The 16,251-nt window shown below is 38.4% G+C and overlaps 1 protein-coding gene across 1 annotated transcript in view; it reads left to right on the top strand.

The window, feature by feature from the left end:
* The first annotated feature begins 459 nt into the window (after positions 1-459).
* Positions 460-16,251, top strand: part of itpr1b (inositol 1,4,5-trisphosphate receptor, type 1b) — an 83,493-nt gene continuing 67,701 nt past the window's right edge. The window contains exons 1-9 of the mRNA XM_062442113.1: positions 460-597; positions 1,968-2,081; positions 5,750-5,820; positions 12,478-12,593; positions 12,798-12,884; positions 13,689-13,847; positions 15,536-15,634; positions 15,795-15,878; positions 16,092-16,238. Of these exons, the coding sequence (XP_062298097.1) occupies positions 1,990-2,081; positions 5,750-5,820; positions 12,478-12,593; positions 12,798-12,884; positions 13,689-13,847; positions 15,536-15,634; positions 15,795-15,878; positions 16,092-16,238 (855 nt within the window). The 5' untranslated portion in view covers positions 460-597; positions 1,968-1,989. The remainder of the gene's footprint in view (positions 598-1,967; positions 2,082-5,749; positions 5,821-12,477; positions 12,594-12,797; positions 12,885-13,688; positions 13,848-15,535; positions 15,635-15,794; positions 15,879-16,091; positions 16,239-16,251) is intronic.

Raw genomic sequence — 16,251 nt, 5'->3', positions numbered from 1 at the left:
TATGATTATACCTGGTCGTTACTAATAAAGATGTGTGTGTGTGTGTGTGTGTGTGTGTGTGTGTGTGTGTGTGTGTGTGTGTGTGTGTCCCTAGATGAAAACCTCATCTAATGAAGAATCATGACTACAGTGCTTGTTTCAATTGGAGTAATTTATCCTTTTGGTAAGCTTTTTTTTTTTTTTTTTTTTAATTAAAAAAAAAAAATTCCTTTATTTATAAGACCACATCGATCAACATTTCTCTAAATGTGCCTGTGCTTAATTTCAGCTGCAGTCCTTTGGCAGGAGCTCCTAAAGCCAAGGAACAGGCAGCTTCACAGCACCAACGGCGCAACTACATTTCCCAGAGAGCTGTGCAGCAGTATAAATAGTAACGAAAGGGGCGTTCCCCCAATGACATGTGGAGGAGGTAAGAAGCGGATTGTTGCCGAGGACGCGTTCAGCTGTCAGAGATAACGCCGCTCAGCCTGCCCTTACCTGGAGTTTCACTACCATGGACTTAACCGAGGATAGCGCTGTGGAAATTATCCTGTGCTGACCCACTTATTCTCACCTTTCTTCCTCTCTATCTTTGCCGCCTTCTTTCATTCCTGCCAGGTAAAGTCTTTCTCTGTCTCTAGTTTTCCAGCTAGTGGTATTGTTCATTTTGTCACTGAGCTGTAGGAAGTAGCCCACGCGCTCGTTTTTTGCTGTTGTTTTGCTGCAGCTCTTGTGATGCCATTTAACTAGCATGAATGTTTGTGTCCCGACTGGCATCTCAGAAAATAGTTCAATGTGTCTCAAGAGGCTTAAATGTCTTAACATAGTATGTATTTGGTTTTACACAGAAGAAAACACAAACTTTACGTGGTGTGTGACACATTTATGGAGGGGTGAAAGTGGAGCATCTCAGGCTATGAGCAAAACATACGAATCTTACAATTATATTCATTTGACGAGAACCATCATAGCCTACTGTGTGTTTTCCTCCTTTACCACCATTTTTTGTTTGATGCTACAATGCTGCATGCAACCATAGACTGTACATGCAACTTTATGTGGCATTTCAAGCTAAAATGATGGTTAACTTGGGGTTGTGCGGTTGAAAAAAGAACAACATGATGCCTGCGAACAGAAATGACACACAGACCACACAGACCACTTCATCTGTTAAAGTGGCGCTGGCTTCTTTCACACAGACCAATTTAAGCTTTCAACCTCGAGACAGACTGAAGGATGGTGACCTTAAATTAAAATGTGTTGGCTTTCAAAACTAACAATAATACAGTGCTCAGAATCTTTCTTGCATTTGCTTGGCAGGTTATTATTGTATTCATTGTTTCTTTTCTAATAACACTTCCCCTTCATGCAAGTGTTTTACATGCATGTTTCCAACTTGAATGAACAATAGTTAAGCAATTTATCACAGCTATTCCTTCATTTTATTCATATGTTTTAAGCACCTGTTAAGATGATGTAAATAGTCAGTCTAGATTAACAATAAGCAAGGACACATTCATTGGAGGACAAAGATTAGCCGTATAGAGCAGTTAATGTATTTATTTAAAATGTCAGTACTTCATTTTGTTAAATTTCTCCACAATTGTTACTCAAGATCTCACAGCAAGTGGTGCTCCGAGGATAAACTTGAACATTTAAGATGATGTGGGCCCAGAGTCATTGTCATAAAAGTAACGATGGTGCTGCTGTTTACAACTTCTTACTAAATCAGCCATTGACACACAGTGTGTATGTAGGAATATGGAGCTGTAACAAGCAAATGTTTTTTTGTTTTTTTTGGGTAATAAATTACTTATAAATATTAATGAATTTGTCAAAATTGTCATAGGGGAAGAATGTTGTTCATTTATTAATCAACTCTTTTTAGCTCTTACAAGTCATGTAGATTAAAGTTTGGGATCTGATTGAGTTTGCCTGTATTGCATGTAGTTTCTGCTTCAAACAGCTGTCATGTCAATTATTTGCAGGTGTAATCTAACCTGAGGAACCATGTCGGACAAGATGTCCAGTTTCCTCCATATTGGGGACATTTGTTCCCTCTATGCAGAGGGTTCCACCAGTGGATTTATCAGCACTTTAGGGTAAGTCGTCTTGTTTCTATACATGGGTTTTCATGACCCTTGCTCCTCCTCCAGTTTTCCATACATACTACATCATGTTGCAGGATTCCTCATGAGATTAGTGGAGAGATAGTGCTTCAGAAAATATTGTCCCACAGTGCAAAATACACAAGTGAGACACAGTACAGACTACAAAATAAACACAGTAACCCATGTAATGATTTACATGTTGCTGTTTGGAGCCAAGAGGTGCTTGTGCTGATGGAGTGGTAAAATGGCTGGATTCATATTATGCATGGATCTAATGCCTCTTTTTTGGTTGGTGACAGTTACTGAAGTGTCAACATAAGCATTACCCATTTGCTCCTCCACATGTTATAATAAATAATAAGTGATCTGACTTCAGTGAAACAAAGGAAACCTGGTTTCAGAGACAATACGTTGTTTTCAGATAAACAATGCAATCTTGTGAGGATTCAGTTAGTTGTGCAGACAGAGATGGACCTTAATTCATAGTTGAACTAGAGAAGGAAATGAAATATCACACAGTGCAAAATCCTTGAATGCTATCTTTAAACACACGCATTGAAGACCCGCCTCAACAGAATGTATCTGGGCTGAGCCTTTTTTTGTTCTCTATTTCCTCTTAATGACTAACATTGTCTAGCCATTCTCAGTGGTGACCGTCACCCTGAGGTTTTATTTTGTCTGCAGTAACAAGCAGAAGTGATTTGCTATGTTGTAATTTGGTTGCAGGATTTCACAACTTTAATGTTATAGTGTAAAAAGTGTATTTAATACAGTTTATGACTCTCAGATCATATATACAGGTATGCACCTCTTGCACTTATCATCACCTCTGCATGCCTGTTTAGTGATTGCAGTCAAATGATAGACTATTTCCCCATAATCTGATACTTTTGTTTTATGAATACTGAACATCATTGTGAGCCAATTTGAATAAATTCTGCCAAGTGTTATAAATGTAAAAAACTAACATAGTCTTATTTGATAAACGGTGGATCCTGTGGTCGTTATCGTTCCACTTTCATTTCCTTGATACTCTGCGCCCGGTTGGCCACAAATTGCCACGTCTCTTCCTGCTTCATGCCGAGCACCATTTATTTAAGTGCTTGATGTCTTCCCTCATCCCTAATTATAGGCAACGAGTTAAAAGTGCATCTCATTATATGCAAATTGAGCAAATCCTGTCGTACAATTGATGGGAACAACAGAAGGGCTAAAAGAAGGAGACACCCCAGAGATGGTGGTCATTTAATGGTGAATTTCCTTTCCACAAAACCCACAACAAAAAGCTGGCACGTCTGTTTTCCGGACTGTCTTTTGTGCTTCCTTTGATTTTTTTACCCCACTACCCAACAGTGGTTGTTTTGTTTTTCTCCCAAGGTGAAAATGAGCTCAGCATCTGCTTTGTCACCTCTCTCTCTCTCTCTCTCTCTCTCTTTCTCTCTTTCTTTCTCTCTTTCTCTTTCTCTCTTTCTCTCTGTCTCTCTTCTCTCTCTTCTCTCTCTCTCTCCTCTCTCTCTCTCTCTCTCTCTCTCTCTCCTCTCTCTCTCTCTCTCTCTCTCTCTCTCTCATTCTCTCTCGTCTCCTCCTCTCTCTCTCTCTGGTCTCTCCCTGTCTCTCCCTCTCTCCTTTTTTAAGTGTTGCAATCTTCATCCTATTTGCCAGGTCACTATTCTTTTCACCACTCACCAGAGGCCCTCTTCCTTGCCAGATCGCTGAAACCGTGCACTTTCAACAGTTAGCATTGTGCGTCAGTCACCCTCCACGGCAAAATTTGTGCATAGCTTTGAAGACTGCCACCATGACAGAGCTCATTCGTCAAATCTCGCATCTCGCTTTGTTGTGCCCCCCCCCCCCCCCCCCACACACACACACACACACACACCACCACCACCCATCAACCCACCCTCCCCACACACACATACACACTGCTGTCGTATGCACTTTCTGTTAAAGAGAGGAGAGTCGAGGACATGACTATAAATAGCATTATTGTATTAGGTGTTGCTTTTGCTGTCAGTGTACTGAATGTGACCCCTGAGAGAGACCGTTGGAACCATCTGGACCACTGCTGGCTCAGAGAGGAGATGTCACCCAACATCTTGATCCCAGGATGCTGGGATATAGCCGTGATACTGTATCTTAGAATGCATGAGCAGCTGTCTTCTCAACCTTGGATGCAGATGACCTGTGTAACTCCTGTGCTTTTTGGACTTTATCCCGTCAGTGCATCATTGAGATCAATGTTATGTTGCTACATTCCCATAGAGAGGAATCTCACACCATGTGCTTTCTTCCCCCTGCTGTATCTTCACAGAGCTCCTGTGGTGCAGTGTATACTGCGTGAGTGAGCTATAAAAAGATGCAACTGACTGAACAGGCGAGAGCATCCTACTGAAGTGATGTATTTGTGCTGATCTACTATCTGATAGTACTCCCAGGTGTTTCCCCATGATTCTGGCTATCATGGTGCTATTTCCTTGTTGTACAATTATTCATAAATGTATGTTCTCATAGGTCTTTGGTTGCCAGCTTCCTGTACCGCATTTTCCTTTCATAACACTGATTGATATTTCAGTCTCAGATAGGGGTGCAGAGAAAACCTGTTGCTCTCTGGCTCCATTCATTTTAAGCATCACAGAATCAGAATTCAGATTTTGTAGTGTGGTGGTCCACGCTCTGTCAGTGTGAAGCATAGGTTTAGACAGCTGTAATCAGCACTCTGGGCTCAGGTGTAGTAGAGTATTGAACATAGAAGCCTATCCGCCTGTCTTTGTCATACCATAATAATACGTTTATTTAGTATAGCACCATTCACAGAAATAAAATTCACAAAGTGCACAAGAATAAAATTAGAAAAGAGCGTAAAAACATGCAAACATTAAAAAAACAAAGGCGATTAAAAACATACAGTAATTGAGGCAGAAGCAAGAAAAACAATAAAAACCAGAATAAAACATAAGAGATCATAAAAATATAAAAGCAAAAACAAAGGCACACACAAGAGAAGCAAGCACTAAAACATTTTAAGGTGAGAGAGGCCCTGGTCAGCCGACCTTAATGACCTGCTGGGTATATATGGATCGAGAGGGTCTTATCGTGACGGGCTCTGTATGTGAATACAAGAACCTTAAAATAAATTCTTGACCTGATTTGGAGCCAATGTAAAGATCGTCAAACGTCTATCTATACTATCATGTGTTCCAAATGAGCTGACATGTCTGATTAAATCTCCGCCTAAAGACCATGGTGTAGCGTTTCTAGGACATAGTTTTCATTGTTATCATGCCTTTGACGTCATCTGTCTGTAACTGTACTGTGAACAGTTACTTTTAAACAACACAATAGAAACTCAATACCTCACCTACAATTTCTCAGGAAAGAGTAGATGGATTTCATTAGATTTTGAAAGACTGTTAGCTGCATGAGCTGGCATAATAAATCTGACTGGATATCCACATACGGACACAACCCGTTTTCTAATGAAAATAAATTAGCATTAATTAGCTAAATAATTATCATCATTAGCATGAGGTTTGTTATTATGGTAAAATGATTGATTGTTCATGTATGGAAATTGCCAGATTTCAGACTATGTATTGAGGTTGAAAATGTATTAAAGTTGCATGTGTCTTGAGTGATAGGCTCATTTGTGTCTCCAGGCTGGTTGATGACCGTTGCGTGGTACAACCAGACACAGGCGACCTCAACAACCCACCCAAGAAATTCAGAGGTAAGGCCTTCAAAAACACTCTTTTCTACTTAATGATGATATCTATGTCTAAAGTATACTGTGAGTTAGGATCATTGGTAGATTGAGTGTATTCTTTCAGACATTTCACTGTAACACTTACTGTGTCATTTTCTTATTCATGGTCATTGGTCACTTGGACACGGTCTTTGATGCTCTCTCAGACTGGTCAGCTTGTAGTGTCAGAAAAGAAGGCCTTTTACTGCAGTGTTTGGTTCCCCAAAATCCAAGGAAAAAATAGAGAAGAGTAAATCACTGGCATACTTTTACAAACATTTTCATGGTCACCTATCTGCTTTAGGAATTCCCATCAGCTGTGGCCATTACTGTCTATTGTAGTCAGGACCCTTTCAAAAACGTACATATATCTTTTTATTTTTAGAAAAATGCAAGACAAGAAAGACTTAGATCAATGACATTACAGGTCTTTATATGGAAACCTAATACAAGCCAGAGCATATCAGTTTTGGGTAAATTATCCTAACGAAGCCTGTAAAAGATGATTAGGTTCGGCACTGGCTTGTGCTATTCTTGTATGAAGATGTGTGTCTTCTTTTATTTTGTTTCATAACATATTGTGTTACTTTGTTTTATGCTTGATTCATTGAGTGTTGGTGTTGGCTAGATGATTCTACATTTTGTCCTTTATGACAAAGTTATGGAAAAAAATCTATGTAAATAAATTCCAACCCCCCATCCTGTTAGATTTATACTAAAATAAATTCATAAGTGTGGCATGAAAACAAGATGTATGTTTGACAGCAGATTAGACTCAGCAGCTGTAGCAGGCAGGAGCTCCTTTCTGTCTTCAAAACAGCTTGAATTCTGTTCAGGCAGTCCTCTCTAACCAGGTGTTTAAAACGCTCTGTAGGGATTTTTCATACTGGCTAAATAGCATCATGTGCACAGTCATGCTGTGACCCTCCCTTTGTACAAAAGATGCATTGTTGTGTTAAGGTTTGGGGACTGTGCACGCCCCTGCAGAAAACCGTAAGTCACTCCTGTGTCTCCGGAACCAGGTTGAGATGGTAATTGTCTTACAGGAATATTAAGTGGTTGGAAGTATCTGTTTGAAAAGGGGGGTGACTGTAGTCATGTTCAGCTGGTTAACAGCAATGTCTCATGGATAATTCACTGGGTGTATTTTCAAAGTGACAGCCACTTTCTAGCAAAAAGGTTTATAGATGTTTTGGCAGATTTCCAAAAGAGGTCTTTTCCAATGGGTGTCGCTGTCAATGTCATTTCCATTTACTTGGAACATTGTCAATTGCAAATTGATTAAATTGAATTGACCTATTTTTTTAGACATTGGAAGCCATGCAGTATCTTATTTAAAATCTCACTGTCATTGTTCAATTTAATGCTCTGTTGTGTCATTGTCGAATGATAATAATATGCACACACAGGCTCACTGACTGTGGATGACTGTAATTCTCATAGTAGATCCTCTCACCACAACAGATTTATAGATGCATTTGCACATTGTTTATGATCAGATAATTAAGTAATATTCACATCCTGTCTTCTGTCACAACTGAGATCTGCAGATAATACTGGCAATAGAGACAATATGATGTAGAAGTCAGTTTTGATTGCATGCTTTCTTACATTAGTGAGCAGTCCCATGGAGCAGTCTGCAGTTTCACCTGAAAATCAAAACCAGAACTTTAAGATCACTCAGTATTTGTTCTCTACCCACTTGTGACTGCTTTCACTGAGCATACACACTGTATATATTGTCTAATTTCTGTTTTATTACTGTATCAGTTCATCCTTACTTTACTGATATCCTGGCTCTTGCTGGTCACACCCTTGTAGCCTACTGGTTAAGATACATGCACACACCTTTTTGTGTTGTTCCCTATCTTTCTCCAAAACGCTTTCCTGAAAAACAGTGTTGCTGTAAAAGGGTGTGTATGCTCAGCCAACTTAACCTGTATAAATTAAGGTTAAATAAAACAATTCAATGATCTGATACTGTAGATATATTAGTGGGAAATAAGTGTGTAATAAAAAATGAACAGGTCTTAAAGTTTATTACTATCCAAATGTCCCTTGAGATTACATGAAAATATGATGCTATACAAATCTTCTGTACCAAGAAATAACAATGTATACTTTGTAAGTTTACAGTTAAAGTGCTTTAGATGAAGAATGACTCCTTAGTTTATGGCTCAGCGTGAAAAGTTTTCCAACCAGAGGCCAGACATTTTTAGTGTGAAATACTATAAACAGTCATGTATTGGGGCGTAAGGAACAGTAGTGTTTTTGTTATTAGGCCCTTGACAGCGACCTGCCATTTCATCTCAACATCTAATAGCAGACGCCAACCTCCTGACAGTAGGAACATGTGCACAGATTAGCTAGCAGCCATGTGACTATAAATACAGTATCATTTGTTTGTTTTGATAACCAAGTGCAGTTCTATTGTTGATTCATTTTAGCTTTCTCTACCATTTAAACTCTTATCACCCCTTAATAGTTATCTGCCCTGTTTGTTTGGACTGATTAGAATCTAAATGAATGGCTTTTTGACACCACATGGTGTGATTGAAGGAAGATGTCATTGTCTCATTATTTGACTTTCTGTTCTTTAATGAACAATGTCAGGACGTCAGCCGCTTGATGTTTCCATTTATACAGGCAAACATCATAGTCAACAGACAGGTGTCATGGTACATCAGAGACAGCACAGGCTGGTTTTAATTCATATGTTTCCATTAATTTGATGGATGTTGAATGTTCCATGTGGACACTGTCCCAAGGCAAATAAAGAGGAGGAGACTGCTGGACTTCAGGGCAAAAAGTTGCATACTGTAGTAAACAGCCTGTTTTTGAAGCTTTTTAGAGCACATCACCTCCGCACACACACACACACACACACACACACACACACACACACACACACACACACACACACACACACACACACACACACACACACACACACACACACACACTGACACGCACCCTTGCTGTGAAACTTTTTAAAACATTTTTGTGAAGATTGTGAGAAGTGTTGATTCCACCCTATGGTAATTCAGCATGTCAGACTACACCCTGTACATAGCATTTTGCTGTGTCAGTAATTATGAACTCCTAGCTGCTGGTTCACAGCAGTTTGACTGTTCTTTGGAAGGTGGATTATGACACATGGATTTTTTTATTTCTTTAATCTAGAACTGAAACAACATTAACGTGTCTGCCTGACCAAGAGACAATCCTAGTCATTGACCAGCACTGTATGCTCTGCTGGAGCTTGATCAATACATCAACCAAGCTGTAAAAAGCATTATGGTCCATAATGTTAGAGTGTATACTCATCTTGTACACACACACTTTTTATTATCTGTCAGATTTATGGTTTACCTCATAGAATTGGCTTTCTGTATAATAGTCCCTAAGTTGACTGTTTGTATTTAGGCACAAGATAAAACAAATTAACACAAGAGCAAAACTTAAGGTATAACATACACTAACAATATGCAGCAGTGAGGGGTTGATTTAATGAATATAAAAATTAATAATTCATAAATGATAATAAGAATTAGAATAATAAACATGGCTTCCAGATCTGAGCCATGTATTGTAAAACATCTGATTTACACAGTAGCTATTGTAATTAAAAAAAGAAGAAGATCCACATTTTCTCCCTTTGATCTAGTTGATTGACATAAACTGGTGTTTACATTTTATTAATGATTAATTTCGTCAGAGATCACTATCACTGTATGAAACAATATTGCTTTTGTAGGCCATATTGCTGGTGTGATAGGTTAATACTGGTGGATATTGGCATATCACAGATAGATCGGTTTTTCGTTGGCACCAATATTTTTATTTTATTTTTTATTTTATATAACGTCGAATACACTACCACAGGTTGCAGTTTCACCTCTCTCTTTAAGGCCAGCATTCAACAGAAGCTAAGTGTGCTAGGACTAAATCCTAAAGTCCCTGTTGAGTATAAATAGCTCACTTAAGCTATTTAAAATATCTGTATTCCAGACAGCTTTAGCACGGCATGGTAAACCTAGCTAATGTGACAAATAGATCAGATGATCTATTCATTTCTTTGTTGTTGCATGTGTGTTCGTGTGGGAGTGTTGTCTATGTGTGTTATGCTAGTTTCGAGCGTAGGGATGAAACATTTAAAGGTGTTTAATTAAGCCATCATCTACTATGATCAATATATTTGATTAATCCTGAACTAATTCTAATTATATAAACTGTAGACAAGATGTTCTATGGATTATCCTACCAGCATGAGAACATGAATTACAAAACATGCTGGACTTTCTGGCTGAACACCAATATAGAGTATCCCGATTTTCAGACAATAAATTAAAGAGTTTAAAAGAATGTATGAGTCATGTATGACTTTGTTCCCGGTAACTAAAAAAAACAAAACAAAAAAACAACCAGAATGAACTACGGGTAAAGTTTGGTCCTCCCACCACATCATCAGTGTAACCAACACCTTTTACTGTGCTCTGGTTGCTTAAAGGGGTGAATAAAGTCCATCATACTGTAAATAGGGAGTGCCCTTAACTACCCTCCCTTCTCTTCAGTTAACTATGCAAATGTGTGCCTGAATGACAACAGAGTTTTGTGTCCAAGGAAGATTAGACAGCACACGCAATTTGTAGTCTACAGTACTTCAGTTTAGACTTTTTACCTTTTTTCAGGAGGATCAAGTCCATTTTTTGCTAGTGACTTGAAGTTAATATTTCACTTTCCTGTGTTGTATCATGTGTTTTTGTTTCTGTTTTTGTTAAATTACGTGAACTTTCAAAAATAGCGTAATTGTTAATATATTGTCTTACATTACATAGTTTAATAAATGCGTTAGTGTTAATTTACCTACATTATTCTTTCATTCATTATCTGCTCAGTGCTCTTCATTTACCCTTCACCAAATACGTCCATGCCCATGAAACACACATTCCTCACAGTTTATTTTCTTCAAATCCCCATTTGCTCATCCATGTCAGACAGAGGTTCTCCCAGTGCCCTATTTCCTTCATTGGTCCTTGGCCTCTTCTCTTCCTGTCCTCCTTCCTCTTCCCATGCTGCTCATCCATTCCTCTCTTCCACCCCACACTGCATGATGGATAATCTCTGGACACTCATGTTGGCTGCATTTCTGTTGAAGGCTGCCAGAGTGTCTATTTTTACCCTGGGTATAGCTCATTAGGTCCCCTGTAACAGTAAACATATACAGTAGAGCCGCTATACTGAATACGCATGAAGCCATTCAAAACCAATTGATGAAACATTTTAACATTATTCATCACACAGTTCTTGTTTCATTTAATCCACAAAGTTTTTGTTGGTATTGTTGAGATGCTGAACTTCAAAGTTTGTTTCTTTCAATTGTTAATAATCTATTATCTGTTCATGTATTTTTGTTTTGAATGTATTTTGTCATTTATAATAACACATTCAATCATCTTTTTGGAAACAATATTTATACATTTGCATATAAGTCATATAAAATTAATGATTTCACTCTTTGATTATGCATATTTACTTTATTATACCCTTATTGCTTTCCATGAGCAGATAAACCTGCTGAGCGGCCCTATATCAAATATTTGCTCTTGGCGAATCTAACTATTGCCCCAAAAGCTCCTGGGGGGCTGTTGTCTGCTCTGCCTTTTAATAATCCAGCCTTGAGATGCCCTTTGATGCCATTTAATAGCCTATTTTTTATCACAGAACTGAGGAGAATAATGAATTTCATGATACTTTGGCCAGAGGAAAGCACAGGAGAAAAACTCACAGAGAGTTCAGAAGTAGAAGGTTTGTCCTGTGTGGAGCATGAATGTGCACACAAAATTTTAATGCAACATCTCCAATGGATTTGGATATTTCTTGTGTGCAAATAGAAAACGTTGCCCAGTAGTGAAGAGCTCACCACAAGCATTTATATTAGCTTACGTAAACACTAATATTCACAGCAAATTTAATAGAAACCAGTCCAGTAGTAGTGAAGATGGGCCTATCAACTGACCAACATTGTTAACATTGCTAGAGGGGGAAAATTGTGATCTTTCCCATCTGTAATATTGATTTGATATTGTAGAAAGCAAATCTTGTAGAACCCCAGGAGAAGAGTCTTTTACCATTTGTGCAGACAGAGTCAAGGGTTAGATATTTTTAGTATTCCCCACAGGCTCATGACTATACTGTATGCAGTCTGACTGATTAAGACATCTCTAGACTTTTTGTATTACTTTCTTTTTGCTAAAACTGCCCAAACAGAAATATACTTCAATGTGCACTCCATCTAGTCTCTCTACATCTCTACTGTAACTATAAGGTCACTACAGTACACTCATTTTCATTTTCTTACATTTGAGAGGAAATTAGTAGCCGACCCTGCTATTGTTGATAATATACTGTCTTGTGTTAACATTGACTGCTGAAGTAAAGATGAATGTGGTGATTTTGGTGTCTCTTTTCCCATTGCTAATGTAACCAGGGGTACAATTACCCAAAACTTGTCACTGTGGTCTTTTGAGCTGCATATCTTCAAGATTAACTGTGGCAGCCGGGCATCAATAACAAAACAAATACCACATGATGACAAAGTTTTACTCTTCACTTTTCTCTTTTCTTGTCTTCTTTCCCCAGACTGCCTTTTCAAACTGTGTCCTATGAACCGATACTCAGCACAGAAACAGTTCTGGAAGGCGGCAAAGCCTGGAGGCAGCAGCACCACTGACACACTCCTCCTCACCAAACTCCATGTAAGGCTATTCTTCATCTTTACCTCATCTGCACTTTGACTTTGCCACAGTGAAAATAATTGGTTGGTGTATTAGAGTGATACAGCTGCTGTCTTGAATTTATGTAAAATGGTTGCAGAAATGGTATTTTTGGAAAAGACTTGCTACACCCTCATAATTGAGTGTTTTTCTTGTGCATCTCTGTCCCCCTGCTCTGTCTTGTAGCATGCTGCTGACCTGGAGAAGAAGCAGAATGAGTCTGAGAACCGCAAGCTGCTGGGATCAGTCATCCAGTATGGAAATGTCATCCAGGTGTGTTCAGGAACCTGTGAGATAAGGTGCTAAGGATAACAGAACTGCAGCAGTCTTTAGCACCATATAACGCTCTCTGCTTGATAATGTTGAGGGTAATAACATTTTAATCAGCAAGGAGCTTTAAATAATTCTTACAGAACAAAGGTGTACTATAAGGTTTCCTGTTATAAGGGTTTATCTTGCTTTGCTCATTGCCCAGAAACTGTTTGCACACAGATACTAGATAATCTGAAACTAAGAATGGTCATGCATTCCTGCTGTATGAAGTGCACAAGGAAGACAGTACATACAGTGTAGGATGTCCCAGTTGCAATATACTGGCATTACAGTGAGCACTAATTGGTTCCTGACTTGCCGCAGGAGATGATTTCATACATAGAATTAAGAAACTATCCTCTCAAGGGTGGTCTAACTTAGCTAAATATCATGTTCATGTTATATTATCTAATAGTGTGAATTGCACTTCATCCGGTTTACTCTGCGGTGCAAACTCACTTGTATTAAGACCTCATGTCACGTTTTAGGATTAGTTTGTGGATGGATAAAACTATGCTGCAACAGAGGTCATGAGAAGCAGTTTTGGAGATTTCAAGGGCTTGAATAATTTAAAGGAAAAATAAACAATGCCAGTGACGCATACTTTCAGTGAAGCCTTCCCTAGGGTCTTGTTGTGCCAGTCAGTGTCATATTTCCAACCTTGTTCCAACATTCTGTTATTCTTTCCACTGTTTGCATTATGTCATTGATGGTAGCTATGCGACTTGTAACCATATAACTTTCTTTTCTGTTTTTTGCCCACAGTTACTGCACTTGAAAAGCAATAAATACTTGACAGTGAACAAGCGTCTACCTGCACTGTTGGAAAAGAATGCCATGAGAGTGACTCTGGACTCAGCGGGAAATGAAGGATCCTGGTTCTACATCCAGCCCTTCTACAAGCTGCGGTCCCTGGGAGACAGTGTGGGTAGAGCGGGGTGTGGGATTCAAATTAATTATGCTCAGTAGGAGAAATTAAGGAAGGTATTTTTAATCTTTTAACAGGGTTTAATAACGGTCACGCGGACTCACACATAGCTGGCTTTTATAAGACAGTAGGAATTAAACAAGATAGAAGACAAAAAGCCCAATCTGAGCAGCTGTTCAGATCACAGTTTGTCTTTATGCTTGACTTTCCAAGCAGGAAGAACTGCTGATGAACTGATAGTTATTGGTCTTTGACGGTCCTTGTCTGTGAGTGTGTTTGTTAAGATATGAGAAGATACAGTCTACTCTCAGTGTCAACAAAACATTCTGCAGTTTGCTTGGGACATCACTAAGAAGTGTATTTTCAGATGACTGAGTCTGAATAGTGTTTTTATTTCCTACCTAACAAGGCAAACTAAAACAGAACGTGAAACAGCCACTCCAAACATGAATGGTTAATCACATTTTCCTTCCATTATAGTTGTACAAAGCTCAAAATGATGTGTCATCACCGTGTTTCACTCCCAGGCATAGATAATGTTTGGTACCTAAGGCATTAAGATGAAGATCATATTTGTTATGATGATATATAGATTTTTAAGAGGTTTGTGTTAATAAAAGAAATCAATGCTAATAATAAAAATATAATATTATGTAATATTTATTTAATACCTTTATATCACTTGTTTCAGTGGTAATTACATAAGTAGGATATGGTTCCATAGGCACATCACACACAACATGGGCGTAACCTCTGCTGTCCATGCTACAGTGGCTCATGGAAATCTATAGAGTTAAGTTGGATAATTGGCTAATTAAGTTAGACTTTAATAATACCTCCTGGGGAAATCTGTCCTCTCAAATTCTGACGCCAGTGTCTTGGTCAGGGTCAATGACAGGAGACGCTTCAAGCTGTGGAATGATTCTGCAAAAAAGGAAGGTTTCCTCTGAGTTCCAAATGTCCACCGCTTCTTAGGTGTATAAATGACATGGAATAGCTAATGGTTTTCATTACTTAACATATACATTCAAATATATCAGGGGCACTGACTGAAGTTTTGTTCATCACATACAGTAATATTTTCAAGATGCTTGCCATCCGGTAGTGTATATGTTATTATGATAATGTAATGCTCAGGGTCAGAACTACAGCTCTGTTTTAGCCAGTTCTGTCACACACAATATAGTCCACTCCTCCCCCTAGTGCTTATCTGGAGGATAGCAGGATTTAATGTGGCCACTTCTACCAGCCTAATATCTATGTGTTATTTTCACCTTGTGAGGAAGTGGATTTGCACTATTCAAGAATAATGACCAATAATGACTAATATAATGGGAAGTGACACACTTATGAAGTGCTCAGTCTCATACATCAGTCAGAGCAGCAGTATTCCATCCTGTTTCAGTATCAAAATTTGTGTTGTACTTCACTGGATGAGTTTTATATGGAGATATCAATGAAAAAGGACAATTAAGACAATTACGGGTTTTTTTTTAATGATCAGTGTGAACGATACTGTATCACATCCTCCATTATCAGTATCACTTATTATAAAAATAATATATTTTTTTATATATTATTATATATAATAATAAGGTGTGTTTTTCAAAAGAAATTAAATTTATTTCTTTTTTGGTTTTAAATCTAAACTAGTATATCTTGTGTATTTATATTGCTCCTGCAGGTGGTGATAGGAGATAAAGTGGTCCTTAACCCTGTGAATGCAGGACAGCCTCTACATGCCAGTAGCCACCAGCTGGTTGACAATCCAGGGTGCAATGAGGTACATGAGCACTGTGAATTCAGGGCTACATAATTCAACTTTCACTTGTATACTTCTCTAAACTGGAATATGACATGTGGTTTTGAGCATCCTGTATTACTGACTGGACGTTTGAGATGACATTAAATGTTCACACAATCTCCTCTCTTCTTCCCTTTAGGTTAACTCTGTAAATTGCAACACAAGTTGGAAAGTTGTTCTGTTCATGAAATGGAGCGACAACAAAGAAACTATACTAAAGGGGGTAGGTACCCTCATCATTTTGTATGACATCAATTTACAGAAGGAAACTCCTTCTAACATTTACTTAAATGCACTGGCACGTTCACATAAGAACACATTAAACCTTTAAACAAAAGTGAAACAAACTGCAATAGAAAAATTGAAAAAAATTCTTTACTTTCTATTATTTATAAAATGTGCCTGTATGTGTCTTTGTGTGTGTATGTAATGGTAGGGTGATGTAGTCCGGCTGTTCCACGCAGAGCAGGAGAAGTTCCTCACTTGTGACGACCACAGGAAGAAGCAGCATGTGTTTCTTAGAACGACAGGCCGACAGTCTGCCACTTCCGCCACTAGCAGCAAAGCACTGTGGGAAGTAGAGGTCAGCACAACAA

This window comes from Scomber scombrus, chromosome 3 (assembly GCF_963691925.1).
Source record: "Scomber scombrus chromosome 3, fScoSco1.1, whole genome shotgun sequence".
Classification (NCBI taxonomy): Eukaryota; Metazoa; Chordata; class Actinopteri; order Scombriformes; family Scombridae; genus Scomber; species Scomber scombrus.
This window is presented reverse-complemented; position numbering and strand designations above follow the sequence as displayed.